At 38.8% G+C, this 18,061-nt stretch overlaps 1 protein-coding gene across 3 annotated transcripts in view; it reads left to right on the forward strand.

Annotated features, from left to right (window-relative positions):
• Positions 1-18,061, forward strand: part of GOLGA4 (golgin A4) — a 123,680-nt gene that overhangs the window by 34,259 nt on the left and 71,360 nt on the right. For all 3 annotated transcript variants that reach the window (XM_011981933.1, XM_011981934.1, XM_011981932.1), the window contains 5 exons: positions 3,676-3,990; positions 7,724-7,771; positions 10,934-10,990; positions 16,727-16,825; positions 17,830-17,962. In XM_011981933.1, the coding sequence (XP_011837323.1) occupies positions 3,676-3,990; positions 7,724-7,771; positions 10,934-10,990; positions 16,727-16,825; positions 17,830-17,962 (652 nt within the window). The remainder of the gene's footprint in view (positions 1-3,675; positions 3,991-7,723; positions 7,772-10,933; positions 10,991-16,726; positions 16,826-17,829; positions 17,963-18,061) is intronic.

An 18,061-nucleotide genomic window follows, 5' to 3' on the forward strand; every position in this document is an offset into this window, starting at 1 on the left:
TTGCCCAGGCTGGAGCGTAATGGCGTGATCTCGCCTCACTGCAATCTCTGCCTCCCTGGTTCAGGCGATTTTCATGCCTCAGCCTCCCAAGTAGCTGGGATTGCAGGCTCCTGCCACCACGGCAGGCTAATTTTTTGTATTTTTAGTACAAACAGGGTTTCACCATGTTGGCCAGTCTGCTCTTGAACTCCTGACCTCAGGTGATCCAGCCGCCTCGGCCTCCCAAAGAGCTGGGATTACAGGCATGAGCCGTCACACCCAGCCTGAAATGCGTATTTTCTTCTCTCATGGAATAGTCCAAAAAGACTATAGTTATGAATGCAAAAACTTGAATGAGTTAACTTTATAACAAATTCAGAATTTTAATTAAGACAAAGAGTGAATGTAGGTGATATTCAGGAAATAAGCTCACTGAGGGCTTTGCGCTTTCTTAAATATTACAGATATTTTCTTAAAAAATAAAATGGTATTTATTGTGTACTGTGTATTAGACATATATGAAACATTTTACATATATGATCTCATTCATTCTCATAACAAAAAGATGCCTTCCCTCAGTTTTTTTTTTTTTTTGAGACAGGGTCTCTTTCTGTCACCCAGGCTGTGGTGCAGTGGTGCAGTCATAGCTCATTGCAACCTCAAACTCCTGGGCTCAAGCAGTGCTCTCACCTCAGCCTCCCAGGTGACTGGGATTACAAATGTGAACCATCACATTTGGCTTGTTTACTTTTATTTTAAACAAATTTCTGAAAAGTTGATTTTGGGTTTAGCAAATTAAAAACTGTATATACACGAAGCGAGGGGGAAATGCTTACTATATTTGAGCATATTGACAGCAGCAGGAAACCATAGTTCACAGCAAGGTTGAAGACATGGTAAAAAGCACACCCTAGAGTTCTTAAAACATAGCAGCCTGTGGACCCTCTTATGTCTGGGGCAAAGTATCCTACATAGATTGAACATTCCTAATCCAAAAATTTGAAATCCATAATGCTTCAAAATCTGAAACTTTTTGAGTATCCACATGATGCCACAAGTGGAAAACTTCACACCTCACCTCGTGATGAGTTGGAGTCAAAACACTGGCGTACAACATAGTTTATTCAGTGTTCCCAAGGGAAAAAAGACTCTCCCCACCCTCTAGCTGTAAGATTTTCTTTTCCAGGCATACCCAGATTCTCTCATATGAGTATGTCCACAAAGGGTTACACAGTGGCACATATGCAAGCCAGATGGCGCCAAGGGCAGGTTCCCCATGATGCTCCACATGGTTCCAAGACTTACGTGCTTTACTTGCTGTTTTTTTTTCCCTTCTTCTCTGCTCTGTTGTATGAAGATTTGTTGAAAATGTCAAAAAGGCCTGCAGAGGCCCAGCGTGTTGGCTCACGCCTGTAATACTGGCACTTTGGGAGGCTGAGATGGGCAAATCACCTGAGGTCAAGAGTTAGAGACCAGGCCGGCCAACATGGTGAAACCTCCTCTCTACTGAAAATATAAAAATTAGTCTGGTGTGGTGGCACGTGCCTATATTCCCAGCTACTTGGAAGGCTGAGGCACGAGAATCACTTGAACCTGAGAGGCGGAGGTTGCAGTGAGCTGAGATCACGCCACTGCACTGCAGCCTGGGCAACAGAGCAAGACCATGTCTCAAAAAAGAAAAAAAAAAAAATTAAAAAGCCATCCAGCAGAATGCCTCCTCCTCCCTAGTGGACCCATTTCCTGGTCCCTCAGTTGCTTCTGGTGTTTCTTTTTACGTAAAAAAAAAAAGAAAGTACAGCGTAGAGTAACTTTTCAATTAAAACACAGCATCGTAGATAGAGACTGAAAGCTTACCATTATTTGTTGTTGCTGTTGCTTAACAACTATTACAGATATTCTGATGTTACTACTGTGCTGCTTAGTTACCCTGAACACGGTTTTTTTTTTTTTTTTTACTGTGTTAATGGTATGTCATATATATATTTCTTTTACTGTGAAGTACTTATGGGTGAATAAGCGTAAGAAAAGTATTGCTTATCAGTAGCATGTAAGTTCAGAGTCAGGAGTGATGGTGGTGCCAGACAACCACAGATTGTATTTGTGGCTGAAATTGTGACACCTTTGCTTTCTAACGGTTCAGTGTGCACACTGTTTCACGTACAGAAATGATTAAAAATATGATAAAAAAATTACCTTCAGGCCATGTGTATAAGGTGTATATGAAACATAAATGAATTTCATGTTTAGACTTGGGTTTCATCCCCATGACATCTCACTATGTATATGCAGATATTCCAAAATCTGGTTCCAAGGTTTTTGGATAAGGAGTACTTAGTCAAAATGAGTTCACAATATACATATTGTTTTATAATTTGACCTTTCCCATTTAATAGTATATCTTGAACTTGTTTCCATATATTATTGTTTATTTTTAACTTTTTTTTGAAAATACTTTATAGCCCAGGACATACTTTTCAAGTTGCCTTGGGGAGTGCTCTCCATATACTATAATTTATAAACTGTATCCTGTAATGATAAACGTTTGGGTTATTTCCAGTTTTTACTCTTTTAAACCACCTGTGATATATCTGGGTGTATGAAGGGCATGGGGCATATTATCTGCTCTTACTCCTACCTTGCCCAGTATTATTAAATCTCTAGAATCTGTGAACAGAACATTTCTGTTTTGATTTTTTAAACTCTAGACTGAAGAGAATCTTTTTTTTTTTTCCTGTGTTTTTTGCCTCCACATGATGTCAGATTCCCTGGAGTATTTCACTCCTGGCACCTTTGAGATTATACAGTGACCCTGTTGTTAGCTAATGAGAATGAGCTTCTAGGAGACATCGTTGAATATTGACTGCTGTGACCTGAACAAAATAATACTGCTTAGAACAGTTAGTTGAATTAGGTCATATTATTTTTCATTGTGACTAAATTAATTTGTTGTTACTCCACTTAATTAGGAGGACAGGTCTTGCTTATCACTGTCTAACGTTGGAGTTACTAATCTGTGCAGAGGGACTCTAACTCAGACCTTTCAACTGTCCACCATGATTTGTTAATGCCTATTTTTATTCCTAGTAGACAAATGGTAAGTAGAGCAGAGTTGGCTGTTACTAGTCAACTCTGCCTCACGTTCCCTTATTAAACAAAGTGGATTCATTACATATTACCCTCCCCCTGCCCCAATTCGCCTCGTTTCTTGAGAATGATCAAGCATCACTACATCCATAAAGACCCTCCAGATAAAGCCCACTCGAGTTCAGTTACACACTTCACATTTCATGGTACATACCTACATTTTAGACACTGGATATGCAGATGGTCACTACCTTCGAGGATCTTACAGTTCAGTGGATGAATCCTCACAATACACTTGTGAAGTCAGCTTGGAAAGTACTGCTTTTTTCTTTCTTACAGATGTGCAAACTGAAGGAGAGTGACTTACTGAAGGGCATTCTATCTCTAGGTGACAGACCTGGGACCTGCACCCCAGTCCTCTGACTCCAGGTCCAACAATTTTTCAGCAATAACCAAGTGTCTTGTTTTTCAGAAAACAATGTATTATGTAAAATGTCAGGAATATAAATTCAACTTGTTAGAACTTTTATTAGATTATTGCTGGTGATAGGGGTAATAGAAGTCTAAATGTGTGTATTTTAACCCACACATTCTGTTGGGTTTTGGTTGCAGTCAGGTGACACACAGTCTTTTGCACAGAAGCTCCAGCTCCGGGTGCCCTCCGTGGAGTCTTTGTTTCGAAGTCCAATAAAGGAATCTCTATTCCGGTCTTCTTCTAAAGAGTCTTTGGTACGAACATCTTCCAGAGAATCCCTGAATCGACTTGACCTGGACAGTTCTACTGCCAATTTTGATCCACCCTCCGATATGGATAGCGAGGCTGAAGACTTGGTAGGGAATTCAGACAGTCTCAACAAAGAACAGTTGATTCAGCGGTTGCGAAGAATGGAACGAAGCTTAAGTAGCTACAGAGGAAAATATTCTGAGGTAGGAGCATGATCTTTTTGCCTGTACAAAAATTTCTTCTGCTTGTTCTCTCATTCACATTACTGTATTGCTTTACTCCTGTGATTGGCTAAACTGTTAATTCCCTAGATATATCCTGGTTACTAATGGTATGTAGTTTGTGGCAATATTTAGTTAAAGACTTTCAATATCTAGTTAAGTAAAGACAGAGGCCCTTTGGCAAGACTCTTGGTAAAAGTTTGGAAAAGATTGTTGTCTGTAGCCTTCTGGTTCTTATATTCTGTTCCCCTCTCCTTTCGTAGTCCCTCTGTTCAAGGTCACTTGAACACCCAGTGTGGAGTTCATCTTCTGTTCTCATATCCTCTCCTTTATTCCTCTCTAACTGATGCGACAAAATGAGGTTCCCATTATTACTGACTCTAAAATTGTTTTAGGTAGCCTGATTATCTGACAGATTTGGTTCGTTCTCATTGTACCTACATTTAAACCTTTGCCTTGGATCAATCTTTTCATTGCTAAACCCGTGAGAATGACACTCCTTGTTTGGTCTAAGGGAGGAAGGAAGTCAGTGCTAGTCCATTTCGCTTTTCAATCCTTTAGGAATGTAGCATCTTCCTTTCAGGCTAAATTTTATTTGTTGCCCTCCCTCAATTCCCTCTGCATCCTATGCAGTTAAAACAGTTCTTTCTCAGGAAAGCCTTTTTGGAGTAAGTTGTCCATATCTTTTTGTTTGTTTATCTTAAAATGTGTAATGTCTTATGGTTTGTAAATCACCATTGTAGTTAATTTTAATTAATGAATACTAAAGTTCAGAGTCAGTATGTTAAAGATGGCTGTAACTTCTGTTTCCAATTATGACTACAATATGAGTAATTTTATCCTACAACCAAAAACAAAACAAAAACCCAAGTGAAATATACAAGATAAGATATCTTTTTAAACTATGAAGTGCTGACAAAATAGGAAGCCATTATCAGGCTTAAATATATAGGCTGGCTGGAACCCACCCAGAGATATAAAGAAGGCATTAAAGCCATGTATGTCATGAGGCACTTGTAGAATCAAGCACCTTTTTCCTTTACATTTTTTTAACTTTTATTTTTAAATTTCTACCAAAGTTAATAATGGTCATGAATCTTTAGTCTTGTTTCTTCACTAACTTAACCATGGCTTTTAAGTTTGAAGCTGGGGTAGTAGTATTTAAATATGCTAGACACTGTGTATTTTATATTTATTTGCTGCTGTTGTTGTTGTTGTTTTTGAGACAGGGTCTCACTTTGTTGCCCAGGCTGGAGTGCAGTGGCTCAAACACGGCTCATTGGAGCTTCAACTTCCCAGGCTCAAACGATCCTTCAGCCTCAGCCCCAGCCCTGTCAAGTAGCTGGGACTACAGGCGCAGACCACCACACCCAGCTAATTTTTGTATTTTTTCATAGAGATGAGGTTTTGCTATGTTGCCCAGGCTGGTCTCGAACTCCTGAGGTCAAGCGATCCTCCCGCTTCAGCCTCCCAAGGGCTGTTCTTATAGGCATGAGCCACTACACCTGTCCTGTGTATTTTATATTTATAATGTCATGTAATATTGTACCATTCCTGTAGATGTTAATTAGCTCAATTTTGTAGAAAAAGAATTGGAGAGTCATAGTAACTTGCTGATGTTGCCTGGTAACTTGCTTATGGTCGGACAGGTTGTAGTTGCAGTCTGGATTTGATTTTAGGTCTTTCTGGTTGTTCCTAGTATTCTGTGCTGTCTCAGAGTCAGGCAGCTTATTGGGATCAAAAGAACTCATAGACTTTGTCTCTACCTGTCTTTGGCATTGTTAGTGCCTAGGATGAAATAATGTTGTAAATGACGTCTGATTCTTGGGTTGCTCTTCCACACATACCACCCCCCTCCACCCGTTTTTTGAGCACCATTTTTCTTTTTCTTTTATTTTTAGTTCAGGGATACATATTCAGAATCTGCAGGATTGTTACACTGGTAAATGTGAACACCATTTTTCTATTTTTTGTGAGATGGAGTCTCACTCTGTAGCCCAGGGTGGAGTTCAGTGGTGTGATCTCGGCTCACTGTAACCTCTGCCTCCTGGGTCCTGGGTCAAGCAGTTCTCCTGCCTCACCCTACAGGCATGCGCCACCATGCCCAGCTAATTTTTGTGTTTTTAGTAGAGAGAGTGTTTCACCATGTCGGCCAGCCTGGTTTCCAACTCCTGACCTTGTCATCTGCCCACTTCGGCCTCCAAGAGTGCTGGGATTACAGGTGTGAGCCACCGTGCCCGGCTGTGACCACCGTTTTTCTGTGTGGTGTTATGATAATAGTAAGCGGAGAGTCCTGGTCTTAGGCAGAATTTTGTTTTTTATGTTATTTGTTGCTAGACTCACCTTCCATTGCTGCTTTTTTTTTCTTTTTTTTTTTTTTGAGACAAGGTCTCACTCCTTCACCCAGGCTGGAGTGCAGTGGCGTGATCACAGCTCACCTTGCAGTCTTGAGTTCCCAGGGTTAGGTGATTCTCCCACCTCAGTCTCCTGAGTAACAGGGACCACAGGCACACACCACCACGCCTGGGTAATTATTTTGTATTTTTGGTAGAGATGGCATTTTGCCATTTTTGCCCAGGCTGGTCTCCAGCTCCTGGGCTCAAGCAGTCCTCCTGTCCTGGCCTCCCAAAGTGCTGGGATTACAGGTATGAGCCACCATGCCTGGCCCTATTGCTGCCTGTCTTTTGATTCAGGATATCACTAGTGGCATTTGGGGGACGCAACAGCCTTCCAAGGTAAATGGCAAAGCTCTAATAGGGGATGCTTCCTCTTAAATCTGCAGCTTATCTCTTTAGCACTTCCAAAGTAGGGTCCAAAGAATTCACTGGAGCCATGTACTTAGCCTTCAGATGAGTAACTTTTTTTTTTTTTTTTTTTTTTTTAATTATAATAGAGACAAGGTCTCACTAAATTGCCCAGGCTGGTCTCGAACTCTTGGGCTCAAGTGATCCTTCTACCTTGGCCTCTCAAAACGTTGGGATTACAGGCATGAGCCACTGTACCTGGCCCTAGATGAGTAATGTTTTATAACTTATAGGCTGAAAAGATTTGTTAATCCATAATTTCATCAGGGTGTGCTAGAATGTTTAAATACCGTATTTAGGTTAAATGATTAAATATCTCTTTAAGGACTTGAATTACCAGTTTTCATCTGTTGATTATGAGGTTCTTTGCTTAGATTTTTGCAGAGCTATAGTCACAGACCCTATAACTAGAAGGAACTTTTAGAAATCAATTACATGATCTAGTATAGTCCAAAGCAGAAAAATCGCCTGGTGAGCTCATTAAAACATAGTTTCCTGTCTCTCCATACCCTTCCCAAATCTCATTCAGTTAGATTGGGGTGGGGCCCAAGAATTTCTGTTTCAAGCAAACTTGCTGGTGATGCCATTGCTGATTTAGTCTGTGACTATAGTTTGAGTAGCCTCCTACCTTTAGGCAAGCTGGCTTGAATCACCACCTGTGAATTCGGTACTAAAGTTTAGAGGTATGTCTCTAAGATGAAGTCATATGGAGATTTAATGTCTGTCAAATTTACATTTTATTTTTTAGAAATGTATGTCTTATGTTAGTTTTGACTGTCATGCATCTAATTAGGTTATCTTATAAGAACTCTTCTAATTTATTTTTTGACTTTCATAAAGAGAATTTTTTAGTGGACTTTAGAATAATTGCATTTATTTAAGAATGACTAATGTTGATGACTGTATTTTAGCTTGTTACAGCTTATCAGATGCTTCAGAGAGAGAAGAAAAAGCTACAAGTAAGTCATTTGTCGACTGTATTATTAAGTCATAATTTTTAAATCAGAAAGATCTTACATAGTAAGGTATTTCTAACCCTTCCTTTTAAATAATTGTGCATATGAACAAAGTATTAAATTTGTTTTAACCTTATTGGAGGTTTTAATAAAGAGAAAGTGAATGAGATCCCAGAGATTTTACCTCTGTTAAGGATGAGCTTCCTTGAGTTACAGATCTCTGTAATGTTTAAGAAGTTAGAATTTACAGCATGCCTCTCTCAAACATGTTTTCTAGTGTCTCAGTCTATAGGTAGCTTCCTTGTTTTAGTAGTAAAGACATGTCTAACCTTCCATGCAGAGTGGTAACACCAGTTATTTATTGTTAATTCAATGTTCTAATTGTCCTTAGAACATAGGAAATAAGATGATTGCAAAGAGTTTTTAGTTTATTTGATAATGTGTTCTTTCTTTTTTCTTTGAGATGGAGTCTCGCTCTGTCACCCAGGCTGGAGTGCAGTGATGTGGTCTCGGCCCACTGCTACCTCTGCCTCTCAGCTCAAGCGATTCTCCTGCCTCAGCCTCCCGAGTAGCTGGGATTACAGGCGTCCATCACCATACCTGGCTAATTTTTATGTTTTTAGTAGAGACGGTGTTTCACCATGTTGGCCAGGCTAGTCTTGAACTCCTGACCTCAAGTGATCCACCCTCTTCTGCCACCCAAAGTGCTGGTATTAAGGTGTGCACCACTGCGCCTGGCCTTGATAATGTTTTCTGAAACATGTAGCCCATTGAAGTGGGAGGTAATTTTGACTTAACCCATTGTGCTGTTAATATTCCATGAATTCATTCTCAAAAGGTTACCTTATTCTTAAGTTTGGTTGGTATCTTGTTTGTGTTTCTTCTGTGAATTGCCTATGGATTTTTATTTTTAGATGTAGGTAAGTAATTCTGACACTAAGTGACAGTAAAGAATTGCGGTTTCATAGTTCCAAATTTCAATAATGTTAAGAGATAAAATTTGCCTGGGTGTGGTGGCTCATGCCTGTATTCCCAGCACTTTGGGAGGCCAAGGTGGGTGGATCATCTGAGGTCAGGAGACCAGCCTGGCCAACATGGTGAAACCCCATCTCTAGTAAAAATACAAAAATTAGCCGGGTGTGGTGATGGGCACATTTAATCCCAGCTACTCGGGAGGCTGAGGCAGGAGAATAGCTTGAGCCTGGGAGGCGGAGGTTGCAGTAAGCCGAAATCATGCCATTGCACTCCAGCCTAGGTGACAGAGCAAGACTCTCAAAAAAAAAAAAAAAAAAAAGATAAAATTGAATGCTTTGCTCTCTTTTCTACGTGTGTGCATGCCTAGAAACCTTTTAAAATAGGCAAATATCTTTTCAATAGAGCCAGTGAAATTAAAATTGTGGGTATTGCCAACACTCTTACCTATGCTGCTTGTACTAGCTAACATTTATTGAGCTCCTACTGTGTGCCACACATTTTGGTATATTTAGTTCTAGCCTCTTTCCTGTGAAGAAACTGAGGCAGAGTGACTCGTTCATTGTTGCACAGCTTGTAAGAGGTAGGGAGGAGAGCCAGGATCTTTTTCCTAGCAGTTAGACTGCAGAGCATGTGCTTGTAACTACTGCACTACAGTTTTTCATCATTCTCGGCATGGCATGTTCCTGCATTTAAAATTTTATATTTGAAACTGAACAAACAAAACCTGTGTTCATGGGTTTTTTTGGGAAAAAAACTTTGTTTTTGTTTTATTCACTTACAAGTCCCCACAATACAATCCAGTCATACTCCCTTGGTCATAAGTAAGCCATTTGCCTATCTATATCCCCTTGTTTTGCTCGTTAGTCCACACAAACCAGTGAAGTTTCAGATTACTCTATTCCTTTACCTCTGTATTTATGTTGTACAGGGATATATGGTTACTTTGTTTCCATAGGCCATAACTTTCCAAGTTTAATTTCCTTTACTAGAGAAAAGTACCTTCCTTACCCTACCCCAGGAAAGGGTGAGTCATTTCATCTCTCAATATTAGTCTTTTATTAGCTTCTCAATTTTTTTTTTTTTTTTTGAGAAGTCTCGCTTTGTCGCCTAAGCTGGAGTGCAGTGGTGCGATCTTGGCTTACTGCAACCTCCGCCTCCTGGGTTCAAGGAATTCTCCTGCCTCAGCCTCCTGAGTAGCTGGGACTACAGGCACGCACCACCATGCCCGGCTAATTTTTTTTCTTTTTTGAGTAGAGGCGGGGTTTCACTATGTTGGCCAGGCTGGTCTCAGACTCCTGACCTCGTGATCTGCCTGCCTCGGCCTCCCAAAGTGCTGGGATTGTAGGCGTGAGCCACCATGCCTGGCCAGCTTCTTGATTTTTTTTAATGTATGGTTAATAATTTAGCCATCTGATGTTCTTTGTGAAGTTTTTTGGATTTTTTTTTTTTTTAATGGAGTCTCACTCTTTCGTTCAGGCTGGAGTGCAGTGGCACGATCTTGGCTCACTGCAAGCTCCACTGCCCAGGTTCACGCCATTCTCCTGCCTCAGCCTCCCGAGCAGCTGGGACTACAGGCACCTGCCACCATGCCCGGCTAATTTTTTTTGTATTTTTGGTAGAGAAGGGGTTTCACCGTGTTAGCCAGGATAGTCTTGATCTCCTGACCTTGTGGTCCACCTGCCTTGGCCTCCCAAAGTGCTGGGATTACAGGCGTGAGCCCCGTGCCCGGCTGGTTTTGTATTTTTAAATATAGACAATTATTTTGTTTCTAAGCCACAAAAACCTTTAGAACAGGCTGTTAATTGATGTATTCCACACATTATAGGTTTCAGTGAAATAAATTGCAGTTGGAATTTGATTTAATTTTTAAAAATTTTATTTTTTAAATTGAACAAACAGTAAAATTGACTTTTTGTTTGGTTTACATGCCCATGCATTTTAACAAATGTATAGATTTTGAACCACTGCCACTGCCAGGATGCAGAACAGTTCTATAACATCATGATGTAAGTTTTAACAGATTTTTCAATATGGTCACATCTTTAACATTTTAATCTTGTCCTCTATCTTCAGGTTATTTTTGGATAAACGGTTGTAATATTTTAAAAATAATTATTTTTGACTTGCTTTGTATTTACTATGTCATACAGTTCGCTGTTTAACCAGTTTTTTTTTCCCTCTCAATTAAAGGGTATATTAAGTCAGAGTCAGGATAAATCACTTCGGAGAATTGCAGAATTAAGAGAGGTAAGTTTCAGTGATGAGTACTTTGAAAATAATAGTTAAATCTCATATTTATCAGAACTGTTGTATGTCCTAGGGTAGTTTCATATGCATCTCATTAGTTATACAAATAACTAACGAGTCCAGCCTCCAAGACCAGGAGGTCTGTTCTTAAAGTTTTTATTTGTATGATTTTTCTAAGATACGTTGTCGGAATTAATGAAATAAGGTCTTAGCAACAGAATATCATTTGTCTGCATGAACAGTCAGCGTCAACTTCCAAGGGTTAACTGGGTTCTTCTGTTAAGTATTTCAGGCTTCTTTTTGTTTTTCCTAACCATCAGTCTTTTTTATAAAATAAATTATGTTTATTGTAATTTTTAGGGGGCGAGTAATTTTTCATAGCAGACTGTTTGAATTCCTTAATGTCTTCCCGTGGGCCATGTGTACCCACTTGCCATCGGAGTAGGCAAGACCACTCCTGGTTTGACTTGCTGTCTCAAATTATTTTGTAATGAGTACCTGTTGACTTTTGGGGTTCTCCTGCTGTCAGGTCCATCTGATAACCTTGTTGCTTCCCTCTGCTTTCTCCTATACAGATCCCAACAATTGCATATTTTACTGCTATTGGTGCTTTCTCTCCACTCATTTATATTGTTTGTTGAAGAATGTCTTGTTACCTATTTTTGTTATGAATGTTCTTCATGGGTTTTTGTTACTTTCTGTTAATTCGTTAACGAAACTAGTATTATTTTGAGAAGTTTGAAATAGGTAGCTTTAGGACAAATCCAAGTAAGTTTAATGTTTTAGGTATTGTAACTGTGATTTATCAGTCCAAGATACAGATTTAAAAAGTATAGATAGCCTTAAAAGGGTCAGGTAAATTAATAAATCTATAAATAGTAATTGAGAAAAGCTAGTATATTTGTGGGAGGAGACAAAGAAGAAAAACAAGGGAGTATAGATTAGGATGATATCATCAATATAGCCATATTGTCCCATAGAATATTCTTTGTTATTATTGTCAATGACAGACTATTACGTGAATTAACAATCAGAATTAATCATATAGGAATTCCATGTATTATATCACTAAAGTTTTATTCTTATTGCTATCATGTTTGATTTCTAGTCTCTTGCAATTTTTTTTATGTAGCCAAATCACTGAATTTTTGTGATATGAAAGAAAGATTATATAATTTACCACAATTCCCAAATAAATTCTTTAAAACATTCTAAACATGACTTTGAAAACCAGGCTAATTTACTTTTGTTATACTGACAAGACCAAGCATTGGCGTCAGTAATACAAATAATTACAGATGTCCTTTATTAATTAAAATTTGTATAACTTCTTTTGGATTAATAACTTAGAAAAATGTATACCCACTTTGGAAGTTATAGAGAAGGAACAAAACCTTAACTCCTGGTCTGCCCAAGATTCTGGTTTTCTAGTTGGACTGGGAATGTGTTAGTACTCAGAAGAGTATGCATGGGGGTTAGGCGTATGCAACAAAGGGGTTGTGGAAAGTGAGAGAATGATAGCTAGGGTATCCTCTTTTGCTTCCCCTGCTTTATATTAATAGAGAGAAAGTGCTTTTAGCAGCTAAAAGCCCCTTTGCTTTTGCTAGAGGTGCAAATAGTACGGCATTTCTACCCAAAAGATTTTTCTGTTAAGCTAATATCTTTTTGCTTAACATTTCTTTTTTACTTGTCTTGTATTTTGGGAATAAATGAAGGGTGTTAGTGATAGGTATCTTGTATTTCTGGTGAGAAATTAAATGCCCATGTTTTATGCAGTTAATGATTAGATACACATAGTAATGGAGAGCAGGCATGTTTAAAATTCAGAGAGTGTACATTAGAGATTAGGCATCAGGTTTTGATGCCTAAAACCTGATAAATCCTCTTTAAAATATTCGCATTATTTAAATATGCATTGAATAAAGAGACAGGAATACCTCTTTATAATGTTATTACATCTGGAAATACAGGAATACCTGTTTTTTTTCCTTCCTATGCTCAGCCCTTCTCCACTAGGAGCCCTCGTCTGAGGGAGCTATACTCAAGAAAATACAGCTGAATGGGAAACACATCTACTTTATTCATAGATGAGTAAGCACCCATGTGATTGCTGGCTGTTAGTAAAGATAGGCCTCCTCGCTATTCTCGAATTTAAATTATAGAACCAGCATTCCTTGGCAACATCAAATGGGGAAAGAAAAAGAATTGACTTTGCTAGCAGGCCCCAGCCTTACTCATCTACTCAGTTGCAGCTGTTGAGGGACTTAGAAAAACTGTGAGAGAGCTCATTGGCTAAAAAGCATGCCTTGTCATGCTTGTCTGTGGTAAAATGCATTTGTGTTGACCTTCCAAAGAGGGTGGAGCTCTGTAAGTACTCTGAATGCTGCCAGTTAGATTTGCAACTCTACCTAAATTTTTTAGGAGCTGGTGAAATATTGGGGGCAAAGACCAGAGGTAAGGGAATATGGAACTAAAGGGCCTATTTTAACTTTCCTGTCTAAATCCATAATTTTATGCAGTAACTTTATCTTCCTCTATTAGGAAATATTAATACTTATCAGAATCACAGATTGAAGAATTTGTTGTTACTGTTTTTTAATCCACCTACATGTGTTAGTTTTCTGATTACCACCAACTTAATGGCTTCACACAGCACAAATACATTATGTTGGAAGTTTGATCCAAGCCTCACTGGGCTAACATATTGACAAAATAGTGTATAGGTAGCCGGGAGAGGGAGAAGGGGACATGATTAAAAGATGTTCCCTTGTATCGGAGAACTTTCTGTCTAGATGAAAAAATGGAAACGTGCAAAATCTGAAAACTATAGTATAAATCGAGGAGTGTTTTTTGGTTTGTTTTTTGTTTTGGTGGGCTATTAGGACCGCTCTGTAACAGAGCTGAGCATGGAAGGTTGTAGGTTGTAGGAAATTATTTGGAAGAAATGAATTTTACCTTCCAGTTCCTTCCAGAAGTGGAGGAGAAGGGATGTCATAGGGCCACTAACTGTTGTATTTTGGAATAAAGACATCAGGAATTTCTTCACCCAGAAGAAATTTCTTTCACCCATCAGGAATTTCTTTCACCCATCAGGAATTTCTTCACCCAGATTCTTTTATTGGCATTATCTCATTAAAGAAGTTGTGGCCGGGCACAGTGGCTCCTGGGCACAGTGGCTCACACCTATGTCTGTAATCCCAGCAGTTTGGGAGGCTGAGGCGGGTGGATCACGAGGTCAAGAGATTGAGACCTTCCTGGCCAACATAGTGAAACCCCATCTCTACTAAAAATAACAAAAATTAGCTGGGTGTGGTGGCATGCACCTGTAGTCCCAGCTACTCAGGAGGCTGAGGCAGGAGAATCACTTGAACTTGGGAGGTGGAGTTTGGCAGTGAGCCTAGATCGCACCACTGCACTTCAGCCTGGACAGCGAGACTCCATCTCAAAAAAAAAAAAAGTTGTTTTAGTACCAAAGCAATTAGGAAGGACATGTTCCCAGGACAAAGTAACAGCTACTTACATGAAAGGAATTTAGATCTAAGAAAATCTCTCCACATTGGCTTTTGTTTCTTATTTCACTATGGATCTCTGAAAACTTTATTTAGGACATGACCAGCATTTGGAGACTACTGCTGTGGGAATGTCAAGTCAGGAGACATTTGTGAGAGGAAAAGTAAAAAATATGCTCAGAGATGCTGGGGCAACGTGAGTGTTGGGCAGAATAGAGAACACTTATAAGTGTACCAGATAGTGCCTCAGTGTTTTGCTGGGGCAGTTCTCAGTGTTTTGAGAATTAATAAGTTTGAAACAATGTAAGAAGAGGGAGTTGCTTATAAGTCTTTGAAAATATTGTTTGAGGAAAAGTTTTCTAGCAAATGTGTGAGGGATGGATTAAATTAGAGGAGGACTTGAGGTAAGGAATCTGTCTAGAAGGCTAGTGAAGGAAATGAACTATCACAAGCTTGTCCAACCTGCAGCCCATGGCCTGCATGCAGCCCAGGACAGCTTTGAATGCTGCCCAGCACAAATTTGTAAACTTCCTTAAAACATTGTGAGGTTTTTTTTTTTGTGATTTTTTTTTTTTTTTTAAAATGCTCGTCAGCTATAGTTGGTGTATTTTATGTGTGGCCCAAGACAATTCTTTTTCTTCCAGTGTGGCCTAGGGAAGCTAAAAGATTGGACATCCCTGATCTAAAGTTTTAGACACCTGAACTGTGGTTATAGTTATGGTAAAAGATAGGATCTAATTCTAGAATAAGTAATAAAAAATATTGATTATATGCAGGGATTAACAAAGATAAGTAAAATGTGACTTTGAATATTTTGAGTTTAGGGAACTAGTGAAGTATAGGAATCCCAGAATGATAAAGGAGTGTTTGATATTTCCATATGCTAACCTCTAGCATTCTAAGGGAGAAACATAGAAGACACAAGATTGAATCCAGAGGGCTGGAAGGAATCAGTGAAGGACAAAGAGGAAACTGTAATTGACAGGAATGTAGCCAAGAGCCCTAAAGCCATGGTCAGCAGATATAGCCAAGAAAAGCTTCCATAGGTGATTTTGTCATTGTGCGAATACCACAGAGTGTTCTTTCAAAAACTTAGATGGTATAACCTACTATATACCTAGGCAATATTGTATTGTTTATTGTTCCTAAGCTATAAGCCTATACAGCATGTTACTGTACTGAATTCTGTAGACAGTTGTAACATAATGGTATTTGTATATCCAAGTCTATCTAAACATAGAAAAAGCACAGTAAAAATACATTATTATAATATTATGAAAGCACCGTCGTATATGTGGTCTGTCATTTTCCACAATGTTGTTACGTGGTATGTGACTATACCTAAAATGAAAGGGTAATTACTGGTGGCTGGTATTGCAGAGAGATAAAAATAAGTGGATTTGGTTAGGAAGGCTTATTAATGACCTAAAGAAAGCAGCATTTTAACTAATTGCAGGGACTAGAAATTTCATTTTACAGATGAGAAAGCATTTGGTTTCAACTATCAGATACTTTCATATATTGGAGGAGGAAGACTCTACTGGCTGTTTGGTATATAATAATTTGGTTTCAGATCAAATGAATATAATATAACACAAGTAGTAAGAGTCTCAAAGTTTTACTTTTATCTTCAGTAATTTTTTTTTTTTTTTTTGGGAGACCGAGCCTTGTTCTGTCACCCAGGCTGGAGTGCAGTGGCAAGCCTCAATTCACTGCAACCTCTGCCCCCAAGTGATTCTCCTGCCTCAGCTTCCCGAGTAGCTGGGACCACAGATGCCTGCCACCACACCCAACTCATTTTTGCATATTTAGTAGAGATGGGGTTTCACCATGTTGGCCAGGCTGGTCTCGAACTCCTGACCTCAAGTGATCCACCATCCTTGGCCTCCCAAAGTATGGGATTACAGGTATGAGCCACCACACCTGGCCTATCTTAAGTGATTATTTATTTTCTCCACATTATTATCAATGCAGCCATCATTACAGCTCCAGAAAGTATACATTTTTCTTCTTTGGATCTTCACATTCTTTAAGGAACAAAATTGTTTGTTGATGCAAATGTTTTAAATAATGTTAATGTTTTACATGCTGATTATTCTCTAATTATTGTCGCTGATACCTTAAGGGAAATGTAAATCTGTATTCAACATGTTTTTAAATTTTGAAAACTTTAAGTTTATATTTTTTGTTTTATACTGAAAATTGCCTGTAAATCGTTTTGTTTTAGGAGCTCCAAATGGACCAGCAGGCAAAGAAACATCTCCAAGAGGAGTTTGATGCATCTTTAGAGGAGAAAGATCAATATATCAGTGTTCTCCAAACTCAGGTAAAAGAATAAAAGAAAAAGTATGGAATTTTTTGGATAAGGAAAAATAGAGGTGGTTTGATTTGGATATCTGCAAGGTTCCAAAAGTGTTTTCTTTTTTAAGACCTATTTTTAAAACTTTTTGCTTTCCTCAATTTTTTTATTTTTAATTTTTTTTTTTTGAGACAGGGTCTTGCTCTTTTACCCCGGCTGCAGTGCAGTGGCATGATCATAGCTTACTGCAATCTCAAATTCCTGGACTCAAGCAATCCTCCAACCTCTGCCTCCAGAGTAGCTGGGACTACAGGCATATGCCACCGTGCCCAGCTAATTTTTAAAATTTTTTGTAGAGATGGGGTCTCACTCTGTTGCCCAGGCTGGTCTCAAACTCCTGGGCTCAAGTGATCCTTCCGCCTTGGCCTCACAAAGTGTTGGGATTATAGGCATGAGCCACCACTCCTAGCTCCTCAGTTAATGTTAAGGATATTTTTTTATTTATTGTATCTTTTGACTAACTGCATAATAATAACAGCAAATACAAAAACCGACTGTATTGGGAGTAAACTTTTTGTTTTATTTTCCCCCACTTTAGTAAGAAGAGTATCATTTAATCCATCCTCTCTCTGTTTTAAAGAAAGTACAATAAGCCATCTACATTGATGTGTTTTGTATGTGTGGATTCAACCAACTGGATAGAAATATTTAGGGGGAAAAAGCCATGTGTAGTGAACATGTAGACTTTTTTTCTTGTCGTTATTTTCTAAAATATATATAGTATAACAACTATTTGCATAGCATTTTCATTATTTAGGTAGTTTATGTAATCTAGGGATGATTTAAAGTATACTGGAGGATGTGTGTAGGCTGTATGCAAATACACCATTTTATATAATGGACTTGAGCTCCTGCAAATTTTGGTATTGACAGGGAATCCTGGAACCAATCCCCCACAGATACCAAGGGACAATTGTACTACTCCCATAGTTTTTTTTTGGCTTTTTTCTAATGAAGCACATTTATATTAGGTTTCTCTGCTGAAACAACGATTACGAAATGGCCCGATGAATGTTGATGTACTGAAACCACATCCTCAGCTGGAACCACAGGCTGAATTCTTGACTAAAGAAGAGAATCCAGAGAGTGATGTAGAGCCAGTAGGTAAGCTTCATTTTGTCAAAAGGTTAATTTAAAAACTAGAGGAGAGCCGGGCTCCTTGGCTCACACCTGTATTCCCAACACTTTGGGAGGCTAGTCTGG

Source organism: Mandrillus leucophaeus, unplaced genomic scaffold (genome assembly GCF_000951045.1).
Source record: "Mandrillus leucophaeus isolate KB7577 unplaced genomic scaffold, Mleu.le_1.0 Scaffold231, whole genome shotgun sequence".
Lineage (NCBI taxonomy): Eukaryota > Metazoa > Chordata > Mammalia > Primates > Cercopithecidae > Mandrillus > Mandrillus leucophaeus.